Source organism: Micropterus dolomieu, linkage group LG10, assembly GCF_021292245.1.
Source record: "Micropterus dolomieu isolate WLL.071019.BEF.003 ecotype Adirondacks linkage group LG10, ASM2129224v1, whole genome shotgun sequence".
NCBI classification, from domain to species: Eukaryota; Metazoa; Chordata; class Actinopteri; order Centrarchiformes; family Centrarchidae; genus Micropterus; species Micropterus dolomieu.
The window spans coordinates 27,364,376-27,377,054 of NC_060159.1; the positions used below are offsets into that span (position 1 = coordinate 27,364,376).

The window sequence follows — 12,679 nt, forward strand, 5'->3', positions numbered from 1 at the left end:
CAGCTGTCTAGCCCCCCACCGCTCCACCACTCTATACTATGGGCATATTGACAGCCACCCACCTACCTACTGTAATTGCAGCTGCACTTGCACCTGATCATTTGAAGAGCTAAGAGGCCGAAGTGACAACCAGTAAGTTAGGCTTTCCTGAAATGTGTCCTACCTCAGCCTTTAATGTCGCTTAAAAAAGGGGGGGGGGGGGGGGGGGGAGTATTTCTGTACAAGAACGGGCAAATTGCTGCAGTCTTGTTCTGTGTATGTGCGCCCGCAAAGGAACATTTATTTTGTATGTTGATGAGATTCAAGCATCATTTTCCAACACAGAAATATGAAGCATGCTTGGCGCTGAAAAACACATCAAACATTTTAAAGAAGCAAAAGAAAAAACACCATCAACATGTAATCAACTCTACATCACGTAAATGTTCTTTTTCTGTAAGCGGCTGTTTTGAATAAACGTCACGTCGATCTGAGCACACACACTTCATCACCTTCAGTTCAGCCAAAGCAGCAACACAAAGCACTGACAATAGTCCTCTACACGGGTCTGTTAGTCTCTGTACGATGGCAGATTCATCAGGGACTTATTTTTACAGGAAAGAAACAGACGCATGCGTGCAGAGCTCGGTGCGGGTATTGGCTCTCGGAGCACCAGGTGCTAGACGGCGGTGGCCATTTTGTTCCACGGAGAGCTGAGAGTATTCTTAAGAAGATTATCTGACCACATGACACAAAAGTGATTCTGCTTTGGTTGACAGCAAATGCAGGTAGCAGGATTATCGGAATATGTCGAGTTACCTGGGGAAAAGGTGCCTCATCACTGATGGGTTATCATCTATAATTGAAAGTCTTCACTTCAAATGTCCCACTTGTTGAGAATATATATAAACAAAAGTTTCTCTGTCGCTTTATTTTAACTTTAATAATTTATAAGAAACATAGTTTCCTGGAATGTAATTTGGTAATTATTATGGCCTAGTGAAAATAGAGATGTCAGTTGGTACCAGGTAATTCATTCCAAATCCTTGCTACCATAAACTGGACAGGATTTTAGCTCAGTGCACAGCAGGTCATGCACGAATGCTACATTTATCCACAGGCAAGCACAGAATTCAACACATGGAGAATTAAGTCTTCCATAATAAATGAATAATAAACAAATGTTTAGATGGCGGTCATGAAGACAATTGATATTGTCCCTGAAATGGATTTGCTGCTGGTTCTGTTGAAGTAAACACTTCATTCATTTGTGTTGTGTTTCAGATTAAAAGCCCTCCGGTGGCTTGAGAAACCTAATCCCTTTCCCTCTCTTAATTAATGAATTTGTGAGTAAGAATAGTTTTTTGTTAGAAATAAAAACTCAGAGAAGCAGAGTGGTGAATGTTGAATTTGCCACATGAGCCAGTTTAGTAGGGGCACCGGCCTTTTACCCGGCGTTCACTAAAAAACTCAACGTTGAATCTTACCCTCACTCGTAAACAAGACCCAGAGATCCTCCTTTGACTGGGGCAGAATCACACTCCCAGCCCAGAGGGAGAAATCCCCAGTTTAGGTGGAGTACCGAGGCCTTAGACTTGGAGGGCATGACACACCCCCGCTGCTTCACACTCGGCTGCAACCCTAACCCTGCAAATCCACAATCCACATGTAGACTGGATGGGCAAACTCCTCCAGTCAAGGTTGCAGTCAGTGCTGGATTATGGCATCATTTCACACAACTGCACTTGTGTGAGTTTTTTTTTTTCTTCTGTTTAGCAAAAGAGTACAGCACATGCTCCCACTGAAGTCACAAACAACAGAAAATAAAGCCCAGTGGCACCTTCCACAAGAATCCGTTTAGTGCCATCAGCTATCAAACTGTTGCGCCTGGTGGACACAGGGAGCAACAGAGCCCCAAACCAAACATGTACCAAAGAGATTTTCCTCCACACTGGGAGATATTTTTGGTTTACAAGGCTCCGTGTAGTTTTTAGCTGCTACAAATGCATCCCCTTAATCTCCTGTAGTCGTCGTAGCAGGAGTTCAGATACACCATCCCATAACTGGAGAGTCAAACGTTCAATCCTTCAACGGTCCAAGACATTCTCTGAAACGTCCTTGAGTAAGAGGTCTCTGGGGACGTGGCTCTGTGTGTGACCCTCCTTATCAAGAGGCAGCAGACAAAACGACAGGCGAAATTTCCCCTTTCTGTGGATCAATACTGTGTCAGTAAATAGATGAAGAGCAATTACAGCAACTTAGCACAGAAAAAAAACACTGCAGACGTGCTAATGTGGTAACCATGCTGTCAACAAGACTGCCTGTCCTCTCAGCCTCGGGCTCGTGGTGCGTTAAAGCGTTCCTTGAAACTTTAACTTCTACTTTCAGCAAACATATTTCAGTAAATCTGGAGATCTGATGATTTTGGCTGTTCCTTTTGATGTCTGAACTTGTATTTAAAAAGAGGCACTTTTTGTTTGGTTGCCAAGTTGAGGATGTAGATGATGAAGTATGACAGGAGCGACCGGCACAATCATTCAACCGATACGAGGCCTGGAGCGTTTCCTGTACCCATCCACACAGACAACACACCAAAATATCTGTCCTGCTCTCACAGCTGCGGGAGTCCTGTGTTTGCAGGATGAAAATCACAGAGCCACTTCTTGTCTGTTGGAGTTGCCATTGGCCGCTGGAGCGATGATGGCGGCAGTGGGCGTGGTCTTCTTGATGGAGGTGAGGCGGATGTGGGAGGTGCTATGCAGGTAGCTGGCTTGGCGCTCGGGGCGGGGACCTCGACCACATTGCAGCTGACTAAAGAAGAAGAAGAAGAAGAAGAAGAAAGAGTTAACTGAGCGCACAAGGCATCTGCAAGGCCTTGAAAAAGTCCTGAAGGATCCATCAGCAACAACATCTTCTTTATAGACTTCAGAGGTTTGATTGATCAGGTCATAATACAATAACTAATGTACTTCTTTAATTACAAACAATTTAATTGCAGTATTAACAGATCTTTTGCAAATGAAATATTTGGTGATATTTAAAAAAGTTAAAACAAAGGGGGGAAAAGAACTTAATCTGCTTTGTTTCCACTTTCCATTATCAAACATTATTCACATTTTGGTAAACGGACATTTTAGAATTTTTCATCTCTTTATTCAATCAGAAATAGGCTGTTTTTGTAGCTTTCGTTTCAATACCTTGGCTCCAAAGAGACTCTGAAATACAGCTTTCATAAATGGTACCAAAACAGATTTAAATTACTAGAGCAAAACAGCACAAAAGCACAGAGGAAGAAAATCGACCTCGCGAAGAAAAAGAATGGTATTAAAAACTGGACCAGAGTAAAGCATTAGTCCAGAATAAGGTGCACCGCAAGTAAGGGATGATACTGATGTTGTCTTTACCTACATTTCAATACTGTCGCATTAATTCAGAACTGCAAACATCTGCATCATCAGTGTCTGCTTTTTATTTTGAAGCACACGAAATGTGCTATATAAATAAACCTGACTTGACTTGATTGTGTGTATTTTTGTGCCTACATGACACTTGTTGAATGCATTTCCTTCCACGTAAAACATTTACAAAGTCGATTTTAAATTTGTTTTTAAACATCTTCAAACCTGCATTGTTTACGCCTCTTTCCATCGGCCGGCAGTCTTCTTCTTTCCTGTCTTTTGCCGGTGCATTGCTACTTTTTCTTTGGGTCACATGCGCGTCCTTGTACATGCTGGTGCAAACAAAATGGAGACTAGTGGTCAAATACTCCACGGGGTACCTTAATCTGATTGTTATAATATGTAGTCATCAACAATTAGGGCCCACAATGTTGTGCAATGCAAAAGATATTTTTTTTATTACTATGTCCCTCTTCTTACATTTTTCACAAAGAGATCGTAGTCTTATTGCTTTCCAGCCTGCTCTCCTTTACCGTGCTGTTGGAGCTGTACTTTCTGTGTCCAAAGATACAAATAAGACTGCAAAACAGTTTTAACACGTGACGTGTTCTTATTACAGTTCTAACACCGTTTACTGTGCGATACATGTTGTGTATAAAACATCTGGCCCTGGTCACAGCTGCTCATGCTAGGACACAGCACAGACGTATCTGTATGGAGCGTAAAGCTAAAACCATCAGTAAATCGATAGAACAAAAATTAATCGACATTTATTTTGATTATCGATTAAATGTCCTGGTCATTTTTTAAGCAGAAATGGCAACAAAAGGCTCTCAAATCTGACAATTTGGCAAGTCAGCTTTCCAGCACTTACAAAGGATTTTTATTTTTAAAAGCAAAACAAGAAGTCCAAGTCAAATGCAAACAATTTAACACAAACTCCAGCAGTCAGACTTTTTAGAGATTGGCTCCTTTGGTACAAAAGGTGAGGGCTTAAGATGTCTGTACTTGTGGAAATCCTGAAACTTCCTTTTGAGTAATGAGAAATACGTCCAAAGACAGGTGAATTATGCCGCGCGCTTCACGCTACAACCCCACTATAATTGCTTCCTGAAGGCACATCTTATTTTTCCAGCCTATTCTCTGCTGCTTCTGAGGTGTCAGGATTTGCTTTCATATTTGACCCAAATGAAAGCATAATGCCGGTCCCCGGGTTTCTGTTTCTCGCTATGACAGTCATAGTTTTTAGGGAGGATTGCGCTGGAGTGAAGAAGTTTCCATCCTGCCGCGGAAAAATAATCATAAGTAGCAGGATGTTTAGTGAAAGTGGGAGCACTCCAAAGGAGATTTAGAAAATGACGAGGCCATGATTACTTCATCTTACGACGAAGGTTATGGAGGTATGGAAAATAGAGCACTTGCTGCCTGTTTTTTTTTTCCTGATTCTATTTCTGAGTGCTCAGAGTTCCACAAATGTTCAGCCTTCTGGAAAGTTTTGATTAGTTGACAATTGCAATTTACTATGGTCTGTACACAGAGTGGAAAAACATCAGCAACAACCTGCCAATAATAAGCAGCAGCTTGTCAACTGTCTGCAGGCCTTTTCATCTATATCCTTGTAACATCAGTGCATTTTATTATTAACATGTTATTGTTACAATTAATAGAGAAATAAACAATTGTTCAAGTAATTACCCGGATATTTTTTATGGGAAGGGCAGTTAATCTGAGCAATAATACAATGTTTTCCCTCTGGGTAAGAAAGAGAGCCTGAAATACTGAAGCATAACATTGAGCTGCTCAGCAACATATGAATACATGTAGATCTTGTAAAACAGTTAAAAGTAGTTCATTATTTTGAGAATAAGGTAATATATCTAGATCTGAAAGTTTCTGTATCCACAGTCAAAATAAATAGGAGCTGTAAATTCAGCCTGACCTCTCATTTATGTTAAGGTCCTCAGTCATCCATGTCACAGTTATCCAATGAAGGTCAAGAGCAACTGGACTTGGTCAAAGAACCTTTTATCCAAGTGGCTGCTTCAGTTCTTTAGAGCCTCTTGGAAGAGATACTTGGACGTCTTCACGTTTCTTTAACCAGGTCCAACTGCCCTTGATTTTAACCATGGACTCTTCTTAAAATGGGTATTATAAACATGTACTGGTGAAGTTATCATATGTATATATAATATTTTTGAAGATGAATGTAAATGCTCTGTATTAATCTTCCGACCACGCTGTTACACTACATGGCATTCACCCATTCACAAACATTCATACACCGATTGGAACAGCCATCGGGGGCAATTTGGGGTTCAGTGTCTTGCCTAAGGACAGTTGGACATGGATCCTGGAGGAGCCGGGGATTGAAGCGCCGATCTTCCGATTAGCGGGCGACCCGCTCTACCCCCTAAGCACAGCCACCACAGAATGAGACAAACAAGAGCCCGGCATTAGTTCAGGCACAGCACTGAAGTTGGGCTTGCGTTAGTTGGCTGTTTGGCTACCAGCTAACAAGTGATGTCCAGCCATATTTATAATGCCGTCTGCTGTCTCCAGTGGCAACCAATGGGTTTGGAGCTGAGAGCCACAGACAGGTTGTTGGATTTAGTCCTTTCAACCAGCCTTTTCCTTTTGTATGTATATCTGTATGTTTCCATGTGCTACCATACAACCAATGGCTTAAATTCTCATTTAAATGAAAGCATGGAATGATCCAGAAACTCTGTCCAACCTGTTGAAGTGCCTGCGGAAGCTCTCGCTGAGCAGGTACAGGGCGAACGGGTTGACGCAGGAGGAGGAGAAGCTGAGGACTCTGGCCAGCAGGGTGACGACGAGGTGAGCCAGGGACAGATCCATCTCGTGGTAGTGGAAGGAGCGGTACATGTAGAGCACGTGGTTGGGGAACCAGCACAGGGCGAAGAGGCCCACGAACACCAACACGATCTTGGCCAGACGCTTCCTCGTCTCCATCTGGAGGAGCAGCGATAAAAAGAAACAATGAGAAATGATCAACACAGCAGCTTCATTTTCATTTTATATTTAGGGAGATAGAGAGAGCTGCTCAAGCACCACAGAGAGTTTGTGTCCTTAATGTGATACTATTCATGTGCATAATATACTGCAGATACTATAATTAATCCTTTGGCTCTAAACATGACCCCCTGACCTGAACAGTGTACAGTGATATGATAGCTGTGGTAGTTATCAGTGGAAAAAGCTATTTTCTCACTGGTGATTGATTTTTATGCACAAATTAATGAATATTTAATGTTTGTGGTGTTGTGCAGAACACAGGTCCTCTGACATCACACAAGAACATGAAGTTTATTTATTCTTGTTGGACTTTTTGTACAAGAGACTAATTACAGTACATACTTAACAAAGCTGTTTCCCAAACACAACCTCACGTACTTCTAAATTGTTTTGGAGGATAAATGTACTGTTATGTTCACTGGCGATGGTTTTTCCAGTCAAAGAAGGTTCGCGTCCTTCAAGTTGTAGGGGGAAAAACTTTATTAAAGATGTGAAATATGGAGGTTTTAGTTATAATTTCAAAAGAAAGCATGCCCTGTCTTGTGCTTCAATCAGTGTTCATTTACACATTAGTGAGCATACATAAATGTTCTGCTAACTCAAGGCATGGCCTTATTCAACCCGTTCTCACTCTCAGTCGTCACAAATGGACGCTTGGTCAAGAGCCAGTCGTCAGTTGGTGACGCAACGGGGATCCCTTTACCATCCCAGTTCAACGTAGTGTGGGAAGCCCTGCAGAGTCAGTTTTTGACGTTAAAGGCAGGTATATGATATTTAACCGAAAAGACTGAGTAAGGAGGTGGTTGGGGTGGATGGAGGGCCAGGCCCCGACTTTGAACCAAGAGACCGGGGTTCGTGTCCCGTGAGAAACAAAGTCAACATTAAACATTTTTATTTAGGCAAATTATGTAAATTGACAATGTAAATTGACGCAAGTTAACTTACGTGTTAACTGACGTACGTAGTTCTTTTAACCCAAACCATGATCTTTTCCAACCTTTACCAAGTACTTTTTGTGCCTAAACCCAACCAAACTGCAACGCTTCATGACTTTAATAACGCGGCGTTTCAAAATGACGACGCTTCGAAACGCTAGCGTTTTATTTGGAAAGTCTAACCAGACGTTGCATATTTATTGTTGCTAACCTTACCGGAAGTTGTATATTTGTTGTTGCTAAGCGTTGCTAACTTGACCGCGGCGCCCTAAACGTCAATAAATGACGCAAAAGGGGTACCCAGGGCGTTAAAAATAAATATGAATATTGACTCTTATAAAATATGTTAAATTTGATTTAGATGTACATTGAAGGGATTGGCGACCTGTTCATGGTGTACCCCGCCTTTCGCCCGATGTCAGCTGGAATTGGCTCCAGCCCCCCGTTAAAACAACTTCCTGTTTCATGGCAAATCACAGATAGATCAACTTTCCATTATCAATGCGTCTTCCAACATTTGAAGTTGATTGGTTTAATTCCCTTGGAGGAGTTCGTTAAGTAACCAGTAAATCTAAGTAATGCAGGCAGAACGTCAATACCTGCTAAAATGTTGAGCTACAAATGGCTTCAGATTTTTCACTGCAGCCTCAAAATCCATCACGCATGATGTGTTTAAAAGCAGAAATAACTGATACAAGCCGTAAATCCACATGGTTAAAAGCACTTATTTTACACCCACGGTCACATATTTTAGAGGGAAAATGTAATCGTGCTTGACAAGGCTAAAGGTTTGACTTCCAGCGGGACCTGAATGCTAAAAGCTTCCTCCAAATGTCCAATGATGAAATAGACGGAAACAGAGATGGACAGAGGAAGACAACGCATCTGGAATCATGGTTAAACATCAACGTAGAAGGAGTTTGACCTTCATGCGGCTGCTCAGAGTTTGCCAGAGACATATGAAAAAGGTCCATTATGCACTTGCACTTTACACAGGTCACCCATCTCTGGACGTAAGGATCCAACTCAACTCAAACACACAAGAAAATGTCAACAGGGTTCTTCAAAGTGCTTCTCTGAGTATTACAGACATCAAACACTTCAGACCTTCAGACCTTCTGACGTACACGCTCCTGATGTTAAACCAATGGAGATATTTCAGAGCAACAGACAAATTTTACATGCTTCTAAATCCATTATAGAGCAGCCGAGGAGCACGTAAGACCTTCTCACTGCAAACAAACATGTAGAGAAAAATAGAGAAATCAGCTCAGAGCATTGCGAACACATGAGGACACATCGAGCGCTTGGAGGATATTTATTTCCCTCAGGTACCGGCAGCTCTTCTCTCTTTGATATTTCGGCGAATCGCTGAACTGGATGTCACTGCAGTGAACTGGAAGGAAAAATATAGTTTGTCAGTAGCAATCTAGCGGTGCAGTGTAACCTGAGTGTCAAGGGGCTACAGGGGCTTGTGTCTGCACTGCCGGCTTGTTCTGACCAGGTCAAAGACGCACAAGGAGTTCATCATAGTCTGTGCTGTTAATACAGACTTATTAATGTGATGAAGGCAAAGAGTCCAAAACCTGAACTGAGTCAGATCAAATGGTCACTCTTTCCACTGAGATTTATTCCCAACTTGTAGTTGCTCTATCAGTTAATTGTCTAAATAAAGATGTCATGATCAGGATGAACCTGGCAGAACCACACACCTGTTACCAATCAGCTGGTCAAATACTCCTGGTTTCCTGGGACTCACAGCCAGATTGTTCCTAACCTCATGTGGTAGAGTACCTCTAGCTATTTCAGCCTCCAGTGGGTTTTCCTGAAGCCTGTTTTTGTGATTATCTCTTGCCCTCTGAGAGATTCCTGTAGGCTCTTTCTGTGCCTCAGGACTCAACCCCCACAGCCAACTACTACCGGACCACGCCATCTCCAGCCTGCCTGCCTCTTGCTCTCGTCAGCTCCACCAGCCACCACTTCCTTCAACTCGTTAGTTAATAAACCCTTTTACTTTTACTTTGGCTGCTGTTTTCTGTGTCTGCTCTTGGGCCTGCCAAAATAAAATGTAACAATAGTACCATGAAAAGTTACATGAAAATGCGCTATATACACTGATAAAACAGAGCCTTAGATTTTACAAAATGTAATGTTACCACACAATAGACACAACAGATGTTCACTGCAGAACAAGCAAGCTCAGTATTCCCAGGAATCATGTTTATATTAGATTATTCTCACGATGTATGCCAACGTTCAGTGTCAACACAGGACGTTGGGTGCGAATTGTGTAGCCAGGTGGAAAGGTTGAGGTGGTGGATGGGAGCACATGTCAGACTTACATAAGAGAGCAGAGTTCCTCTGCTGTCACAGACCTGCAATTAATACTCTCCTTTTTATGAAAAGTAACCGTACACAGAAATTGCAGAAAAACCACATTTCAATACCTTGGCATTAGCGTTAGCATTGCTGATCCACATACCTCCCTCCTGTTCATGTGCTTAAAGTGATTTTCTAGCCAAGAGTTAGAAGAGAAGATTGATACCACCCCCATGCCTGTACAGTAAAGATGAATTAGGAGAAAGCGCCGAGCTTAGCATAAAGACAGGAAACAGCTAGCTTGGTTCATTCCAAAGGTGATAAATTCCTAAGTTATATTTGATTCGTTTAATCCTGCAAAAAGCGGGTTAGGGGGCAACAACATGTTGCCATTTTATGGGGGTTACTGGCCCGGAGACATAACCCCTGTAAAATTGCTCCGGCTACATCTTTATCCTACAGATACTAGAGTGGTGCAGATTGCCTCATATTGAAAACCAATAAGCATATTTCCCAAAATGTCAATCAATTTCTTTAATTGCATGTTTCCTTTCTGATGACACACATAAGTCATGCAAAAAGAAGTTCACTTCAGGTTCTCGGAGGGAGAGCAAGGAAAAAACACACATTAAAAGCCTTATTATTGATTTTTATTGTTGATGGGTAAAGATGGGGGTGGGGTGGTGATTCCCACTGCAACGCGTCCACCATTGTGTCTCTGAGCAAGACTCTTAACCCCTAGTTGCTCCAGAGGAGTGCGACCTTTGAGATGTATAGCAATTGTATGTCGATTTAGATAAGCGTCGGCTAAATTAGTAAATCTAAAAGCCTCTTTATAGTACGCCAGTGAGCTCCATGTACAAAAACTGCATATAACATGTTTCCTGTCTCTCTGTCATCTGTCCTGTCACAAAATAAAGGCAAAAAAGCGCCCAAAAGCAAAAGTCTTTGACTGTGACCAGGCTGGCGTATGAGTTGATAACAACTGTGTATGTTCACAGGACATCAAATTGGACGTTGGGGAGTAAAAATGTGCCAGTCTATTGTTTCCTTTTTGGAATTTGACCCTCTGACATCTCTGTAATGCTCACCTGATGCGACGCCATCCAAAAGTAATTTGCACACAATAAGAAGATGGTGAGAGTTTGGTGAAGCATTTGATTTAGGAGGATTACATTCTTACAATAAACACTTCTTAAATTAATTAGGTTCTGCTCAGTAAAGAACAGAGGCGGGTTCCTCTTATCATCAGAAACTTTAACGGCGCCCGGCGACATCTCACCTTGACTCACTCACTCACTCACTCGCTCGCTCGCTAACTTTGCTGATTACGGGGCAGGGATCATCTCTGCTCTCCAGACTGCTGCTGATTTGTGTTTGCTCTGATTTGCTGCCAGCGGCCGGACAGAATTTGGCATTTTTCCCAAGATCCTTTTAGGCACCTGCATTTCCGAGCCACAACTCATCTGGAAGGGTGGATTATGTGTGTGTGTGTGTGTGTGTGTGTGTAAATGTTGCTGTGCATGCATTCTCAGAGGTTTGAATATACATTCTTAGTTTCTCTGTAGATGCAGTGTCATGTGCGTATTCATCACACACCTGCAGCTGCTTCCAGAGCTGCGAGTCAATTCAGGTGTCTGTAATAGAGTTTCTCCTCAGCTCATTGATGATAAATCTTCAGAGTTCTCTCTCTGTTGTCACAGAGGGTGAGTCTGCAAATCCACCTGGGAGTTGAGGGCTGCCAGCTCCCATTCGAGGCACGTTTGAGACAGATCGACACCTGAGGTGACTGCAGTGCAGCGAGCAGTCAAGTTGTCACATTTCCATTATGCTCTAAATGCTGAAAAATGCCAAAAATCTGAAGCCAACATTTATTCATTTGTATTTGTCATCCTGTCAGATGAAATACAGCTACTGTACAGCAAAGTCTCCCATCATGCACATGTGTAAAAGCCTCCATCAGACTTTATTCTGTATCTGTGCTGAATCCATTACTTCTAATGGTTGAAATGACGTGAAGTGTTGACAGTAAAGTAGAAACATGGTCAGCTAAATGAAAGTAATGATGCATTCAGTGTTAAAGTATAAACAGAGACATGAATGGGAGGGTGAAGTATGTTTTCATGCTGGATGGTGTTGTTAAGATTGTGTGTGAGTGGGTTACAATCACCATTGTGTCTCTTCACAACCAGGTATCACACCAAAGCTTGTGTTGCACCCACTGATCCACGCCTCCGGACCTCACCTAGGCGGGGCAGTGTCACTTTTTCAACACTTTCTCATTCCGTGGTCAAGACAGCAATAACAAAAACATGCAATGTGCAGCTTGCTGAGAAACATTTGATTTATGTGATGGTTATGTTTAGACACTTGATCATAGTTTAGGTTCCAGAGAACAATCAACATTGACCTTAGGTTTCACACGGGAAACAAACTCCGGTCTCCAATGTCAAAGTCCTGTGTTTGTCCCTCTTTATACTACGTTCGTCCTTTACTCTGTATAATCTACTTTAAATTCACTATACAGACAAACTGACAGGAAGGAAACTTTACTTTTGCAGGCCTATATAATACTCAAACTTTCTGTTAAACACATAAAACACACATTATTTTATACAAAGATGTTAATTGATGCTTTGTTTATACTAGAACAAATCCATTTCTTTTGATACACCCTTTTTTAATGTAGTTTTACATTTAAATTTAGTGAAATGTTCATTTTCTAACAAACGTATGTTAAAACCATGTGGCTCGATGTTGCAGCCATGATAAAATCTTGTATGCCCGCTAGCCACAGCTATATTAGCATAGTTTGTTAGTGTTAATTGTTAATCAAGAACCTAGAGATAAAATGTATGTAAGTTTAAATTTGCAGTCAACTACCAGAAGCATGTGCAGATTGAGTGTCATCACTCTAGCTTGTTTCTGATTGGATGAATTTAGTGTGTTACAATTGCCCCCGGTCTCCCCTATCCTCTAGAGCAGGGGTTTTCAAAGTCTGAGACTGCGGGC

The 12,679-nt window shown here is 41.9% G+C and overlaps 1 protein-coding gene across 1 annotated transcript in view; it reads right to left on the minus strand.

Moving 5' to 3' along the window:
- Positions 1-808: 808 nt before the first annotated feature.
- Positions 809-12,679, minus strand: part of nmbr (neuromedin B receptor) — a 66,864-nt gene continuing 54,993 nt past the window's right edge. Inside the window, exons 4-5 of the mRNA XM_046061303.1 lie at positions 6,112-6,350; positions 809-2,790 (exon numbers count right to left, since the gene is read on the minus strand). Coding sequence (XP_045917259.1) covers positions 2,628-2,790; positions 6,112-6,350 — 402 coding nt within the window. The 3' untranslated portion in view covers positions 809-2,627. The remainder of the gene's footprint in view (positions 2,791-6,111; positions 6,351-12,679) is intronic.